The sequence below is a fragment of the Salvelinus alpinus genome, chromosome 7 (assembly GCF_045679555.1).
Source record: "Salvelinus alpinus chromosome 7, SLU_Salpinus.1, whole genome shotgun sequence".
NCBI classification, from domain to species: domain Eukaryota; kingdom Metazoa; phylum Chordata; class Actinopteri; order Salmoniformes; family Salmonidae; genus Salvelinus; species Salvelinus alpinus.
The window spans coordinates 60,582,499-60,599,715 of NC_092092.1; the positions used below are offsets into that span (position 1 = coordinate 60,582,499).

Here is a 17,217-nt window from a genome sequence, read left to right on the forward strand (position 1 = left end):
AAGATAATTACTTGACACATTGGAAAGAATTAACAAACAAACAGAGCAAACTAGAATGCTATTTGGCCCTAAACAGAGAGTACACAGTGGCAGAATACCTGACCACTGTGACTGACCCAAACTTAAGGAAAGCTTTGACTATGTACAGACTCAGTGAGCATAGCCTTGCTATTGAGAAAGGCCGCCGTAGGCAGACATGGCTCTCAAGAGAAGACAGGCTATGTGCTCACTGCCCACAAAATGAGGTGGAAACTGAGCTGCACTTCCTAACCTCCTGCCCAATGTATGACCATATTAGAGACACATATTTCCCTCAGATCACACAGATCCACAAAGAATTCAAAAACAAATCCAATTTTGATAAACTCCCATATCTACTGGGTGAAATTCCACAGTGTGCCATCACAGCAGCAAGATTTGTGACCTGTTGCCACAAGAAAAGGGCAACCAGTGAAGAACAAACACCATTGTAAATACAACCCATATTTATGTTTATTTATTTTAACTTGTGTGCTTTAACCATTTATACATTGCTACAACACTGTATATATATAATATGACATTTGTAATGTCTTTATTGCTTTGAAACTTCTGTATGTGTAATGTTTACTGTTAATTTTTATTGTTTATTTCACTTTTGTATATTATCTACCTCACTTGCTTTGGCAATGTTAACACATGTTTCCCATGCCAATAAAGCCCCTTGAATTGAATTGAATTGAATTGAATTGAATTGAGAGACAGAGAGAGAGAGAGAGAGAGAGACAGAGAGAGAGAGAGAGAGAGAGACAGAGAGAGAGAGACAGAGACAGAGACAGAGACAGAGACAGAGACAGAGACAGAGACAGAGAGACAGAGACAGAGAGAGAGAGACAGAGAGACAGAGACAGAGAGAGAGACAGAGAGAGACAGAGAGAGACAGAGAGAGAGAGAGACAGAGAGAGAGAGAGAGAGACAGAGAGAGAGAGAGAGAGACAGAGAGAGACAGAGAGAGACAGAGAGACAGAGAGAGAGAGACAGAGAGAGAGAGAGAGAGAGAGAGAGAGAGAGAGAGAGAGAGAGACAGAGAGAGAGAGAGAGAGACAGAGACAGAGACAGAGACAGAGACAGAGACAGAGACAGAGACAGAGACAGAGACAGAGACAGAGACAGAGACAGAGAGAGAGAGAGAGAGAGAGAGAGAGAGAGAGAGAGAGAGAGAGAGAGAGAGAGAGACAGAGAGAGACAGAGAGAGAGACAGAGAGAGAGACAGAGAGACTTTTGTATATTATCTACCTCACTTGCTTTGGCAATGTTAACACATGTTTCCCATGCCAATAAAGCCCCTTGAATTGATAGAGAGACAGAGACAGAGAGAGACAGAGAGAGAGAGAGACAGAGAGAGAGAGAGACAGAGAGAGAGAGACAGAGACAGAATCTATGTAATTGTGGATGTATGTGTTTTTGTGGAAGACAGCGAACAGAGAAAAATTGCATTAAGTTGAAATTTGAGAGCAAGAAAGAGGGAGAGAGAAATTGAAATAAAAGTAAATCTGGGAGAGGGATGGAATAGAAAGAGAAGCAGACAGAAAATACGTGGTAGAATGTCTGGGCCTATGTGTGCATACATGCATTCAAGTGTATCTGAGTCTATGGGTGTATCTGTGAGTCTATGGGTGTATCTGTGAGTCTATGGGTGTATCTGTGAGTCTATGGGTGTATCTGTGAGTCTATGGGTGTATCTGTGAGTCTATGGGTGTATCTGTGAGTCTATGGGTGTATCTGTGAGTCTATGGGTGTATCTGTGAGTCTATGGGTGTATCTATGAGTCTATGGGTGTATCTGTGAGTCTATGGGTGTATCTGTGAGTCTATGGGTGTATCTGTGAGTCTATGGGTGTATCTGTGAGTCTATGGGTGTATCTGTGAGTCTATGGGTGTATCTGTGAGTCTATGGGTGTATCTGTGAGTCTATGGGTGTATCTGTGAGTCTATGGCTGTATCTGTGAGTCTATGGGTGTATCTGTGAGTCTATGGGTGTATCTGTGAGTCTATGGGTGTATCTGTGAGTCTATGGGTGTATCTGTGAGTCTATGGGTGTATCTGTGAGTCTATGGGTGTATCTGTGAGTCTATGGGTGTATCTGTGAGTCTATGGGAGCTCAGGTGTCTTCATCTCAGGGTATAGGAGTGTCAGAGTGTATGTATATGTGTGTGTGTGTGTGTGTGGGTGTATTTTGTTTCACACACACACTCAATTTAGGAGGTGTCTGATTCTGTGACGCTCCCTAAGTCAAAAACACAGGTTGATTTATTCCCCAACTCCAGCACTCCCCCCTCCCTTCCTCCAGTCTCTCCTTCATTTCACTCTCTTTTTTCAAACTCAGATTCATCCGTGGAGGGAGAGAGACATCTAGTGTCCGGTTTTTTAAAGTAAAAAATCACAAACTTGCTGATAAGCTTGATTCGTGTGCGATATACAGACTGAAGACTCCTTAAGTTGATGTTGTTTGTTTAACCATCTGTCTGTTGTCCCTCCGTCCGTTCGCCTGTGTGTGAGTCAGAGTCAGTCACTGTTTGACATTCTAGACATTCCCAGTTCAGACAGTGTTCCCAGCCAAGCATCAGTGTTCTCGCTCTCAACACACATCTCTTTCTCTCCCACTCATTTCTACACCCCCCCCCCCCCCACCATGTCTCTTGCTCTATAATTTCCAAACAATATCCCTCCCATCATGGTTCAGCTCCATCGTGTTGAGAGGACGGTTAGCAGGAGAGAGGTGGAGAATAAATAAGAGAAAGATTCATCGACACTGCCACGTGGGGAGGTCAGGGACACAGCCAGGCTGAGAGAGGTGGAGGTTGAGGGGGATGGAGGGTAAGGGGGATGAGGGGTGAGGGGTGAGCACCGCTACAGAATCCATTCTAGGAACACTGGAGCAGAAACACTGACATCTAAAGGCACATCTATGTATGTGTGAGTGATTCTAGGAAACTGCTTCTTCTAAATAAAGACCACTGACAATAAGAGAAGGAAGAAAACTGTGAGTGACGGATACCTCCCCTCTCATCCCTCCCCTCTCATCCCTCCCCTCTCATCCCTCCCCTCTCATCCCTCCCCTCTCATCCCTCCCCTCTCATCCCTCCCCTCTCATCCCTCGCTCCAAAATGAAACACGTCTGTCTCTGGGGGACACGAGTATATTTCTGGATATAAGAGGTGAAGCTGCTCATTTCTATTCAAATGGCGTCTTTTGCATGTATTCATTTCATAGCTTTGAAATGATGTACTGAAAAAACAGGAAGAGAGAGAGAGAGAGAGAGAGAGAGACAAAAGGTTGCCTCCAGGTCATAACATCTATTCTGAGTCACATTGTGGTAGAGCAGAGACAGAAGGCCAGGGTCGGAGTAAAGGTTATTGGTGTGTGTACTTGTGTGAATTGGAAATCGGAGAGTGGGGAAACTGCCAGGGACAGCCATTTTGCCGGCGTCCCTCGAGCAATTTGGAATAAGTGCCTTGCTCAAGGGCACAAGAACAGATTATTCACATTGTCGGCTCCTGGTTCTCGTGTGTGTGTGTGTTGACGTCCATTCCCTTACCTGACCATGTAGTCATTGCGGATGAGCAGCAGGTGCTGCATCAGAGACAGGAAGTGTGTTTCAGCCTTGGAGTCTTTGACGGTGTTCATCACGATCTGGAACACCTCCATCACGTCAGTAGCACCACACGTTAAGCACAACAACCAGAGGGCAGAGGGGTCAATGGAACACAGACATACTTCAGTCTCAATTTACCCTAGTGCAACAACTTTGATCATTCAATGAGAGGAGGGGACACAGGGGATGATGTATGTGCAGTTATCAATGTACATGAAATAATATACAAATGTAAAAGCCTAAGAGCTCAAAGCTGTTCAACAGTTTGGTACAATACGTTTTTGATCAAATGATAGTTCATTCCTTATTAGTTTATAACTGTGATCAAATGTGTCAGAACCAAATCAATCAAGGTAAAATAAAAGCACTGTGGAAATCCTTGTGCTTTTGTGTGAGAAAAGATGGCACCTTGGAGCCACCTGGTGGTGAAACGAAGGAATGTACGTTAGAGGACAGTGACTTCCTGTGTAATAGGGGGCTAACCTAAGGCACCCTATTCCTTATATAGGGCACTAAAGGCCCTGATAAACAGCAGGACGTTACAGGGAACAGGGTGCTATTTGATACAGCCATACTATTAACTCCTGTCACTGAGACACCTGAACAAGCCGCCCTATATAGAGGGACTATTTGAGCCTCTGAAGCGGAAGGATATTCCATCTCAACGCGCACGTCGTTGAGGCGGGCCTGGAGTTCTTCAGAATCATCCTCAGCCTGGTCGTCAAAAACACTGAGCTGCACCCTCAGCTCCTCATTCTCTATGGTCCGAATCTCCTACAGGAGAGACGGAGAGGAGAGCCAATAAAAATCACCACACTTCTGAACATCAAGGTAAACATCAGTTTAGAATGGTTCAGAATCAGTTTGAGAGTGAGTGTGTGTGTCTCACCGTCAGCAGGTCTCGCAGGCCCAGTCTCAGCAGTTCTGAGCGGATGTGGATCCTGTAGTCCAGCTCTTCTCCTCGACTGATGAGAGCGTTGATGAGCTGCATACAGCCATTCTTCAGGCCGATGTTGGGCTTGTTCATACCAGAGAGGAGTGGCTGAAACCTCTCACTGTCCTGCTTCTCTGCCTCCTCAGTGACGGCCTCCAGAACACGCTCATGGCTACAGGGAGTTACACATTAATACACAGAAACTCACACACATTAATACACAGAAACTCACACACATTATACCAAACATTAAGAACACCTTCCCAATATGGAGTTGCATACCCCCTTTTGCCTCAGAATAGACTCAATTCGTCAGGGCACGAACTCTACAAGGTGTCGAAAGAGTTCCACAGGGATGCTGGCCCATGTTGACTCCAATGCTTCCCACAGTTATGTCAAGTTGGCTGGATGTCCTTTGGGTGGTGGACCATTCCTGATACACGGGGGGCTAGGGTCAGTTGGTTATATCTGGAGTACTTCTCCTGTCTTATCCGGTGTCCTGTGTGAATTTAAGTATGCTCTCTCTAATTCTCTCCTTCTCTCTTTCTTTCTCTCTCTCGGAGGACCTGAGCCCTAGGACCATGCCTCAAGACTACCTGGCATGATGACTCCTTGCTGTCCCCAGTCCACCTGGCCGTGCTGCTGTTCCAATTTCAACTGTTCTGCCTGCGGCTATGGAACCCTGACCTGTCCACCGGACGTGCTACCTGTCCCAGACCTGCTGTTTTCAACTCTCTAGAGACCGCAGGAGCGGTAGAGATACTCTTAATGATCGGCTATGAAAAGCCAACTGACATTTACTCCTGATTATTATTTGACCATGCTGGTCATTTATGAACATTTGAACATCTTGGCCATGTTCTGTTATAATCTCGACCCGGCACAGCCAGAAGAGGACTGGCCACCCCTCATAGCCTGGTTCCTCTCTAGGTTTCTTCCTAGGTTTTGGCCTTTCTAGGGAGTTTTTCCTAGCCGCCGTGCTTCTACACCTGCATTGCTTGCTGTTTGGGGTTTTAGGCTGGGTTTCTGTACAGCACTTCGAGATATTAGCTGATGTATGAAGGGCTATATAAAATAAACTTGATTTGATTTGATACACACAGGAAACTGTTGAGTGTGAAAAACCCAGCATCATTGCAGTTTTTGACACAAACTGGCACCTACTACCATACCCCGTTCAAAAGCACCTCAATCTTTTGTCTTGCCCATTCACCCTCTGAATGACACATACACAATCCAGATCTCAATGGTCACAAGGCTTAAAAGTCCTTATTTAACCTGTCTCCTCTGCCTCATCTAAGAAGTGACATCAATAAGTGATCATAACATTCACCTGGATTCACCTAGTCAGTCTATGTCATGGAAAGAGCAGGTGTTCTTAATGTTTTGTACACACACACACACGTACGTACAGGTTGTCAGGGTGTTCCAGGATGCAGATGGCCGAGAGCAGTTTGACCACATCCACCATCATGTGAGGGACCCGGGGGTTGATGGCTCGGACCAGCAGAGGGATGCCCTCGGCAGACGTCAACATGGCCTTCAGACCATACTTGTTGTTCATGAAGGCTTTGAGACAGCGCACAATCTCGTGTTGACACTTCACTCCCATATTCCTACACGACAGGAAGACAGGAGAGGTGAAGGTGCGTTACTGCATGGGCAAGGGTTTACATAGGAAACAGGGGACTAGCAAATCGACTGCAGAAGGCAACGGGTTGAAGGGGTAAGAGGGTGCTGATATCTTACGGGTACTCATCCTTCTCCTCCTGGATCTTCCTCATGATGTTGAGCAGCAGAGCCAGGCCCTCGTCTCCAAAGTTCTGCACCCAGCTGACAGGGTTGTTGTTGAGGGAGACCCGGAGAGACTCCAGACAACCCAGGAGCTGTGCATCTCTGGGCTCCATCCTCAGCTCCTGGATGTACATCATGGCTGACCTGGAGCACTCCTTCTGGCTCTGACCCTATCACACCCGTGGTATTAGTACATTGAGCATACACAGAGGACAAGTTACCGCTGTCCCAAGTCTACTGCTATACGGGTGTTATCCCAGTAACACAACTTTTGTTACTCACAGCTTTCGATGTGTGGAGGTACTGAGAAACCATCTCTCGTTTGATGGAGATGTCTTTCGCCCGCAGAGGCCGCTGCTTCTCGTCATTCAAGTTCATATCCACCTGGGGGGGGGGGGGGTCGTAGTGAGCATCCCAAAACAGCCTACAGTTCACACACACTCGGTACACACATCCTTTCTCTCTCTCACCAGCCTCTACAGAGTCAGTATCTCAGTGTTTAACCCTCTCTCTCACCAGCCTCTACAAAGTCAGTATCTCTGTGTTTAACCCTCTCTCTCACCAGCCTCTACAAAGTCAGTATCTCTGTGTTTAACCCTCTCTCTCACCAGCCTCTACAGAGTCAGTATCTCTGTGTTTAACCCTCTCTCTCACCAGCCTCTACAAAGTCAGTATCTCTGTGTTTAACCCTCTCTCTCACCAGCCTCTACAAAGTCAGTATCTCAGTGTTTAACCCTCTCTCTCACCAGCCTCTACAAAGTCAGTATCTCTGTGTTTAACCCTCTCTCTCACCAGCCTCTACAAAGTCAGTATCTCAGTGTTTAACCCTCTCTCTCACCAGCCTCTACAGAGTCAGTATCTCTGTGTTTAACCCTCTCTCTCACCAGCCTCTACAAAGTCAGTATCTCTGTGTTTAACCCTCTCTCTCACCAGCCTCTACAAAGTCAGTATCTCTGTGTTTAACCCTCTCTCTCACCAGCCTCTACAAAGTCAGTATCTCAGTGTTTAACCCTCTCTCTCACCAGCCTCTACAGAGTCAGTATCTCTGTGTTTAACCCTCTCTCTCACCAGCCTCTACAGAGTCAGTATCTCGGTGTTTAACCCTCTCTCTCACCAGCCTCTACAAAGTCAGTATCTCGGTGTTTAACCCTCTCTCTCACCAGCCTCTACAGAGTCAGTATCTCGGTGTTTAACCCTCTCTCTCACCAGCATCTACAGAGTCAGTATCTCGGTGTTTAACCCTCTCTCTCACCAGCCTCTACAGAGTCAGTATCTCGGTGTTTAACCCTCTCTCTCACCAGCCTCTACAGAGTCAGTATCTCGGTGTTTAACCCTCTCTCTCACCAGCATCTACAGAGTCAGTATCTCAGTGTTTAACCCTCTCTCTCACCAGCCTCTACAGAGTCAGTATCTCTGTGTTTAACCCTCTCTCTCACCAGCCTCTACAGAGTCAGTATCTCGGTGTTTAACCCTCTCTCTCACCAGCATCTACAGAGTCAGTATCTCGGTGTTTAACCCTCTCTCTCACCAGCCTCTACAGAGTCAGTATCTCGGTGTTTAACCCTCTCTCTCACCAGCCTCTCCAGAGTCAGTATCTCGGTGTTTAACCCTCTCTCTCACCAGCATCTACAGAGTCAGTATCTCGGTGTTTAACCCTCTCTCTCACCAGCATCTAAGGAGTCAGTATCTCAGTGTTTAACCCTCTCTCTCACCAGCCTCTACAGAGTCAGTATCTCGGTGTTTAACCCTCTCTCTCACCAGCCTCTACAGAGTCAGTATCTCGGTGTTTAACCCTCTCTCTCACCAGCATCTACAGAGTCAGTATCTCAGTGTTTAACCCTCTCTCTCACCAGCCTCTACAGAGTCAGTATCTCAGTGTTTAACCCTCTCTCTCACCAGCATCTACAGAGTCAGTATCTCGGTGTTTAACCCTCTCTCTCACCAGCATCTACAGAGTCAGTATCTCAGTGTTTAACCCTCTCTCTCACCAGCCTCTACAGAGTCAGTATCTCGGTGTTTAACCCTCTCTCTCACCAGCATCTACAGAGTCAGTATCTCGGTGTTTAACCCTCTCTCTCACCAGCATCTACAGAGTCAGTATCTCGGTGTTTAACCCTCTCTCTCACCAGCATCTACAGAGTCAGTATCTCTGTGTTTAACCCTCTCTCTCACCAGCCTCTACAGAGTCAGTATCTCGGTGTTTAACCCTCTATCTCACCAGCATCTACAGAGTCAGTATCTCAGTGTTTAACCCTCTCTCTCACCAGCCTCTACAGAGTCAGTATCTCGGTGTTTAACCCTCTCTCTCACCAGCCTCTACAGAGTCAGTATCTCAGTGTTTAACCCTCTCTCTCACCAGCATCTACAGAGTCAGTATCTCAGTGTTTAACCCTCTCTCTCACCAGCATCTACAGAGTCAGTATCTCGGTGTTTAACCCTCTCTCTCACCAGCCTCTACAGAGTCAGTATCTCGGTGTTTAACCCTCTCTCTCACCAGCCTCTACAGAGTCAGTATCTCGGTGTTTAACCCTCTCTCTCACCAGCATCTACAGAGTCAGTATCTCGGTGTTTAACCCTCTCTCTCACCAACATCTACAGAGTCAGTATCTCGGTGTTTAACCCTCTCTCTCACCAGCATCTACAGAGTCAGTATCTCGGTGTTTAACCCTCTCTCTCACCAGCATCTACAGAGTCAGGATCTCGGTGTTTAACCCTCTCTCTCACCAGCATCTACAGAGTCAGGATCTCGGTGTTTAACCCTCTCTCTCACCAGCATCTACAGAGTCAGTATCTCGGTGTTTAACCCTCTCTCTCACCAGCATCTACAGAGTCAGTATCTCGGTGTTTAACCCTCTCTCTCACCAGCCTCTACAGAGTCAGTATCTCGGTGTTTAACCCTCTCTCTCACCAGCCTCTACAGAGTCAGTATCTCGGTGTTTAACCCTCTCTCTCACCAGCATCTACAGAGTCAGTATCTCTGTGTTTAACCCTCTCTCTCACCAGCCTCTACAGAGTCAGTATCTCGGTGTTTAACCCTCTCTCTCACCAGCATCTACAGAGTCAGTATCTCGGTGTTTAACCCTCTCTCTCACCAGCATCTACAGAGTCAGGATCTCGGTGTTTAACCCTCTCTCTCACCAGCATCTACAGAGTCAGTATCTCGGTGTTTAACCCTCTCTCTCACCAGCATCTACAGAGTCAGTATCTCGGTGTTTAACCCTCTCTCTCACCAGCATCTACAGAGTCAGTATCTCGGTGTTTAACCCTCTCTCTCACCAGCATCTACAGAGTCAGGATCTCGGTGTTTAACCCTCTCTCTCACCAGCATCTACAGAGTCAGTATCTCGGTGTTTAACCCTCTCTCTCACCAGCATCTACAGAGTCAGTATCTCGGTGTTTAACCCTCTCTCTCACCAGCATCTACAGAGTCAGTATCTCGGTGTTTAACCCTCTCTCTCACCAGCATCTACAGAGTCAGTATCTCGGTGTTTAACCCTCTCTCTCACCAGCATCTACAGAGTCAGTATCTCGGTGTTTAACCCTCTCTCTCACCAGCCTCTACAGAGTCAGTATCTCGGTGTTTAACCCTCTCTCTCACCAGCCTCTACAGAGTCAGTATCTCGGTGTTTAACCCTCTCTCTCACCAGCCTCTACAGAGTCAGTATCTCAGTGTTTAACCCTCTCTCTCACCAGCATCTACAGAGTCAGTATCTCGGTGTTTAACCCTCTCTCTCACCAGCATCTACAGAGTCAGTATCTCGGTGTTTAACCCTCTCTCTCACCAGCCTCTACAGAGTCAGTATCTCGGTGTTTAACCCTCTCTCTCACCAGCCTCTACAGAGTCAGTATCTCGGTGTTTAACCCTCTCTCTCACCAGCATCTACAGAGTCAGTATCTCGGTGTTTAACCCTCTCTCTCACCAACATCTACAGAGTCAGTATCTCGGTGTTTAACCCTCTCTCTCACCAGCATCTACAGAGTCAGTATCTCGGTGTTTAACCCTCTCTCTCACCAGCATCTACAGAGTCAGGATCTCGGTGTTTAACCCTCTCTCTCACCAGCATCTACAGAGTCAGGATCTCGGTGTTTAACCCTCTCTCTCACCAGCATCTACAGAGTCAGTATCTCGGTGTTTAACCCTCTCTCTCACCAGCATCTACAGAGTCAGTATCTCGGTGTTTAACCCTCTCTCTCACCAGCCTCTACAGAGTCAGTATCTCGGTGTTTAACCCTCTCTCTCACCAGCCTCTACAGAGTCAGTATCTCGGTGTTTAACCCTCTCTCTCACCAGCATCTACAGAGTCAGTATCTCGGTGTTTAACCCTCTCTCTCACCAGCCTCTACAGAGTCAGTATCTCTGTGTTTAACCCTCTCTCTCACCAGCCTCTACAAAGTCAGTATCTCGGTGTTTAACCCTCTCTCTCACCAGCCTCTACAGAGTCAGTATCTCGGTGTTTAACCCTCTCTCTCACCAGCCTCTACAGAGTCAGTATCTCGGTGTTTAACCCTCTCTCTCACCAGCCTCTCCAGAGTCAGTATCTCAGTGTTTAACCCTCTCTCTCACCAGCATCTACAGAGTCAGTATCTCGGTGTTTAACCCTCTCTCTCACCAGCATCTACAGAGTCAGTATCTCAGTGTTTAACCCTCTCTCTCACCAGCATCTACAGAGTCAGTATCTCGGTGTTTAACCCTCTCTCTCACCAGCATCTACAGAGTCAGTATCTCGGTGTTTAACCCTCTCTCTCACCAGCATCTACAGAGTCAGTATCTCGGTGTTTAACCCTCTCTCTCACCAGCCTCTACAGAGTCAGTATCTCGGTGTTTAACCCTCTCTCTCACCAGCCTCTACAGAGTCAGTATCTCGGTGTTTAACCCTCTCTCTCACCAGCCTCTCCAGAGTCAGTATCTCAGTGTTTAACCCTCTCTCTCACCAGCATCTACAGAGTCAGTATCTCGGTGTTTAACCCTCTCTCTCACCAGCATCTACAGAGTCAGTATCTCAGTGTTTAACCCTCTCTCTCACCAGCATCTACAGAGTCAGTATCTCGGTGTTTAACCCTCTCTCTCACCAGCATCTACAGAGTCAGTATCTCGGTGTTTAACCCTCTCTCTCACCAGCATCTACAGAGTCAGTATCTCGGTGTTTAACCCTCTCTCTCACCAGCATCTACAGAGTCAGTATCTCGGTGTTTAACCCTCTCTCTCACCAGCATCTACAGAGTCAGTATCTCGGTGTTTAACCCTCTCTCTCACCAGCATCTACAGAGTCAGTATCTCGGTGTTTAACCCTCTCTCTCACCAGCCTCTACAGAGTCAGTATCTCGGTGTTTAACCCTCTCTCTCACCAGCCTCTACAGAGTCAGTATCTCGGTGTTTAACCCTCTCTCTCACCAGCCTCTACAGAGTCAGTATCTCAGTGTTTAACCCTCTCTCTCACCAGCATCTACAGAGTCAGTATCTCGGTGTTTAACCCTCTCTCTCACCAGCATCTACAGAGTCAGTATCTCGGTGTTTAACCCTCTCTCTCACCAGCCTCTACAGAGTCAGTATCTCGGTGTTTAACCCTCTCTCTCACCAGCCTCTACAGAGTCAGTATCTCGGTGTTTAACCCTCTCTCTCACCAGCCTCTACAGAGTCAGTATCTCGGTGTTTAACCCTCTCTCTCACCAGCCTCTACAAAGTCAGTATCTCAGTGTTTAACCCTCTCTCTCACCAGCCTCTACAGAGTCAGTATCTCTGTGTTTAACCCTCTCTCTCACCAGCCTCTACAGAGTCAGTATCTCGGTGTTTAACCCTCTCTCTCACCAGCCTCTACAAAGTCAGTATCTCGGTGTTTAACCCTCTCTCTCACCAGCCTCTACAGAGTCAGTATCTCGGTGTTTAACCCTCTCTCTCACCAGCCTCTACAGAGTCAGTATCTCGGTGTTTAACCCTCTCTCTCACCAGCCTCTACAGAGTCAGTATCTCGGTGTTTAACCCTCTCTCTCACCAGCCTCTACAGAGTCAGTATCTCGGTGTTTAACCCTCTCTCTCACCAGCCTCTACAGAGTCAGTATCTCGGTGTTTAACCCTCTCTCTCACCAGCCTCTCCAGAGTCAGTATCTCAGTGTTTAACCCTCTCTCTCACCAGCATCTACAGAGTCAGTATCTCGGTGTTTAACCCTCTCTCTCACCAGCATCTACAGAGTCAGTATCTCAGTGTTTAACCCTCTCTCTCACCAGCCTCTACAGAGTCAGTATCTCGGTGTTTAACCCTCTCTCTCACCAGCCTCTACAGAGTCAGTATCTCAGTGTTTAACCCTCTCTCTCACCAGCCTCTACAGAGTCAGTATCTCGGTGTTTAACCCTCTCTCTCACCAGCATCTACAGAGTCAGTATCTCGGTGTTTAACCCTCTCTCTCACCAGCCTCTACAGAGTCAGTATCTCGGTGTTTAACCCTCTCTCTCACCAGCCTCTACAGAGTCAGTATCTCAGTGTTTAACCCTCTCTCTCACCAGCATCTACAGAGTCAGTATCTCGGTGTTTAACCCTCTCTCTCACCAGCATCTACAGAGTCAGTATCTCTGTGTTTAACCCTCTCTCTCACCAGCCTCTACAGAGTCAGTATCTCGGTGTTTAACCCTCTCTCTCACCAGCATCTACAGAGTCAGTATCTCAGTGTTTAACCCTCTCTCTCACCAGCATCTACAGTCAGTATCTCGGTGTTTAACCCTCTCTCTCACCAGCCTCTACAGAGTCAGTATCTCAGTGTTTAACCCTCTCTCTCACCAGCATCTACAGATTCAGTATCTCGGTGTTTAACCCTCTCTCTCACCAGCATCTACAGAGTCAGTATCTCGGTGTTTAACCCTCTCTCTCACCAGCCTCTACAGAGTCAGTATCTCGGTGTTTAACCCTCTCTCTCACCAGCCTCTACAGAGTCAGTATCTCAGTGTTTAACCCTCTCTCTCACCAGCATCTACAGAGTCAGTATCTCGGTGTTTAACCCTCTCTCTCACCAGCATCTACAGAGTCAGTATCTCGGTGTTTAACCCTCTCTCTCACCAGCATCTACAGAGTCAGTATCTCGGTGTTTAACCCTCTCTCTCACCAGCATCTACAGAGTCAGTATCTCGGTGTTTAACCCTCTCTCTCACCAGCATCTACAGAGTCAGTATCTCGGTGTTTAACCCTCTCTCTCACCAGCATCTACAGAGTCAGTATCTCGGTGTTTAACCCTCTCTCTCACCAGCCTCTACAGAGTCAGTATCTCAGTGTTTAACCCTCTCTCTCACCAGCCTCTACAGAGTCAGTATCTCGGTGTTTAACCCTCTCTCTCACCAGCATCTACAGAGTCAGTATCTCGGTGTTTAACCCTCTCTCTCACCAGCCTCTACAGAGTCAGTATCTCGGTGTTTAACCCTCTCTCTCACCAGCCTCTACAGAGTCAGTATCTCAGTGTTTAACCCTCTCTCTCACCAGCATCTACAGAGTCAGTATCTCGGTGTTTAACCCTCTCTCTCACCAGCATCTACAGAGTCAGTATCTCTGTGTTTAACCCTCTCTCTCACCAGCCTCTACAGAGTCAGTATCTCAGTGTTTAACCCTCTCTCTCACCAGCATCTACAGAGTCAGTATCTCAGTGTTTAACCCTCTCTCTCACCAGCATCTACAGTCAGTATCTCGGTGTTTAACCCTCTCTCTCACCAGCCTCTACAGAGTCAGTATCTCAGTGTTTAACCCTCTCTCTCACCAGCATCTACAGATTCAGTATCTCAGTGTTTAACCCTCTCTCTCACCAGCATCTACAGAGTCAGTATCTCGGTGTTTAACCCTCTCTCTCACCAGCCTCTACAGAGTCAGTATCTCGGTGTTTAACCCTCTCTCTCACCAGCCTCTACAGAGTCAGTATCTCAGTGTTTAACCCTCTCTCTCACCAGCATCTACAGAGTCAGTATCTCGGTGTTTAACCCTCTCTCTCACCAGCATCTACAGAGTCAGTATCTCGGTGTTTAACCCTCTCTCTCACCAGCATCTACAGAGTCAGTATCTCGGTGTTTAACCCTCTCTCTCACCAGCATCTACAGAGTCAGTATCTCGGTGTTTAACCCTCTCTCTCACCAGCATCTACAGAGTCAGGATCTCGGTGTTTAACCCTCTCTCTCACCAGCATCTACAGAGTCAGTATCTCGGTGTTTAACCCTCTCTCTCACCAGCATCTACAGAGTCAGTATCTCGGTGTTTAACCCTCTCTCTCACCAGCATCTACAGAGTCAGGATCTCGGTGTTTAACCCTCTCTCTCACCAGCATCTACAGAGTCAGTATCTCGGTGTTTAACCCTCTCTCTCACCAGCATCTACAGAGTCAGTATCTCGGTGTTTAACCCTCTCTCTCACCAGCCTCTACAGAGTCAGTATCTCGGTGTTTAACCCTCTCTCTCACCAGCCTCTACAGAGTCAGTATCTCGGTGTTTAACCCTCTCTCTCACCAGCCTCTACAGAGTCAGTATCTCGGTGTTTAACCCTCTCTCTCACCAGCATCTACAGAGTCAGTATCTCGGTGTTTAACCCTCTCTCTCACCAGCATCTACAGAGTCAGTATCTCGGTGTTTAACCCTCTCTCTCACCAGCCTCTACAGAGTCAGTATCTCGGTGTTTAACCCTCTCTCTCACCAGCCTCTACAGAGTCAGTATCTCGGTGTTTAACCCTCTCTCTCACCAGCCTCTACAGAGTCAGTATCTCGGTGTTTAACCCTCTCTCTCACCAGCATCTACAGAGTCAGTATCTCGGTGTTTAACCCTCTCTCTCACCAGCCTCTACAGAGTCAGTATCTCGGTGTTTAACCCTCTCTCTCACCAGCCTCTACAGAGTCAGTATCTCGGTGTTTAACCCTCTCTCTCACCAGCCTCTACAGAGTCAGTATCTCAGTGTTTAACCCTCTCTCTCACCAGCATCTACAGAGTCAGTATCTCGGTGTTTAACCCTCTCTCTCACCAGCATCTACAGAGTCAGTATCTCGGTGTTTAACCCTCTCTCTCACCAGCCTCTACAGAGTCAGTATCTCGGTGTTTAACCCTCTCTCTCACCAGCCTCTACAGAGTCAGTATCTCGGTGTTTAACCCTCTCTCTCACCAGCCTCTACAGAGTCAGTATCTCTGTGTTTAACCCTCTCGCTCACCAGCCTCTACAGAGTCAGTATCTCGGTGTTTAACCCTCTCTCTCACCAGCATCTACAGAGTCAGTATCTCAGTGTTTAACCCTCTCTCTCACCAGCATCTACAGTCAGTATCTCGGTGTTTAACCCTCTCTCTCACCAGCCTCTACAGAGTCAGTATCTCAGTGTTTAACCCTCTCTCTCACCAGCATCTACAGAGTCAGTATCTCAGTGTTTAACCCTCTCTCTCACCAGCCTCTACAGAGTCAGTATCTCGGTGTTTAACCCTCTCTCTCACCAGCCTCTACAGAGTCAGTATCTCGGTGTTTAACCCTCTCTCTCACCAGCCTCTACAGAGTCAGTATCTCAGTGTTTAACCCTCTCTCTCACCAGCATCTACAGAGTCAGTATCTCGGTGTTTAACCCTCTCTCTCACCAGCATCTACAGAGTCAGTATCTCGGTGTTTAACCCTCTCTCTCACCAGCATCTACAGAGTCAGTATCTCGGTGTTTAACCCTCTCTCTCACCAGCATCTACAGAGTCAGTATCTCGGTGTTTAACCCTCTCTCTCACCAGCATCTACAGAGTCAGGATCTCGGTGTTTAACCCTCTCCCTCACCAGCATCTACAGAGTCAGTATCTCGGTGTATAACCCTCTCTCTCACCAGCATCTACAGAGTCAGTATCTCGGTGTTTAACCCTCTCTCTCACCAGCATCTACAGAGTCAGTATCTCGGTGTTTAACCCTCTCTCTCACCAGCATCTACAGAGTCAGTATCTCGGTGTTTAACCCTCTCTCTCACCAGCATCTACAGAGTCAGTATCTCGGTGTTTAACCCTCTCTCTCACCAGCCTCTACAGAGTCAGTATCTCGGTGTTTAACCCTCTCTCTCACCAGCCTCTACAGAGTCAGTATCTCGGTGTTTAACCCTCTCTCTCACCAGCCTCTACAGAGTCAGTATCTCAGTGTTTAACCCTCTCTCTCACCAGCATCTACAGAGTCAGTATCTCGGTGTTTAACCCTCTCTCTCACCAGCATCTACAGAGTCAGTATCTCGGTGTTTAACCCTCTCTCTCACCAGCATCTACAGAGTCAGTATCTCTGTGTTTAACCCTCTCTCTCACCAGCCTCTACAGAGTCAGTATCTCGGTGTTTAACCCTCTCTCTCACCAGCATCTACAGAGTCAGTATCTCGGTGTTTAACCCTCTCTCTCACCAGCATCTACAGAGTCAGTATCTCGGTGTTTAACCCTCTCTCTCACCAGCATCTACAGAGTCAGGATCTCGGTGTTTAACCCTCTCTCTCACCAGCATCTACAGAGTCAGTATCTCGGTGTTTAACCCTCTCTCTCACCAGCATCTACAGAGTCAGTATCTCGGTGTTTAACCCTCTCTCTCACCAGCATCTACAGAGTCAGTATCTCGGTGTTTAACCCTCTCTCTCACCAGCATCTACAGAGTCAGGATCTCGGTGTTTAACCCTCTCTCTCACCAGCATCTACAGAGTCAGTATCTCGGTGTTTAACCCTCTCTCTCACCAGCATCTACAGAGTCAGTATCTCAGTGTTTAACCCTCTCTCTCACCAGCATCTACAGAGTCAGTATCTCGGTGTTTAACCCTCTCTCTCACCAGCATCTACAGAGTCAGTATCTCGGTGTTTAACCCTCTCTCTCACCAGCATCTACAGAGTCAGTATCTCGGTGTTTAACCCTCTCTC

At 47.5% G+C, this 17,217-nt stretch overlaps 1 protein-coding gene across 2 annotated transcripts in view; it reads right to left on the reverse strand.

Annotated features, from left to right (window-relative positions):
* The window catches only part of LOC139581391 (protein diaphanous homolog 1-like), a 93,448-nt gene that overhangs the window by 23,645 nt on the left and 52,586 nt on the right, over window positions 1-17,217 (reverse strand). For both annotated transcript variants that reach the window (XM_071411108.1, XM_071411106.1), the window contains 6 exons: window positions 6,644-6,745; window positions 6,317-6,531; window positions 5,980-6,183; window positions 4,523-4,739; window positions 4,289-4,407; window positions 3,577-3,693 (listed from right to left, as the gene is read on the reverse strand). In XM_071411108.1, coding sequence (XP_071267209.1) covers window positions 3,577-3,693; window positions 4,289-4,407; window positions 4,523-4,739; window positions 5,980-6,183; window positions 6,317-6,531; window positions 6,644-6,745 — 974 coding nt within the window. The remainder of the gene's footprint in view (window positions 1-3,576; window positions 3,694-4,288; window positions 4,408-4,522; window positions 4,740-5,979; window positions 6,184-6,316; window positions 6,532-6,643; window positions 6,746-17,217) is intronic.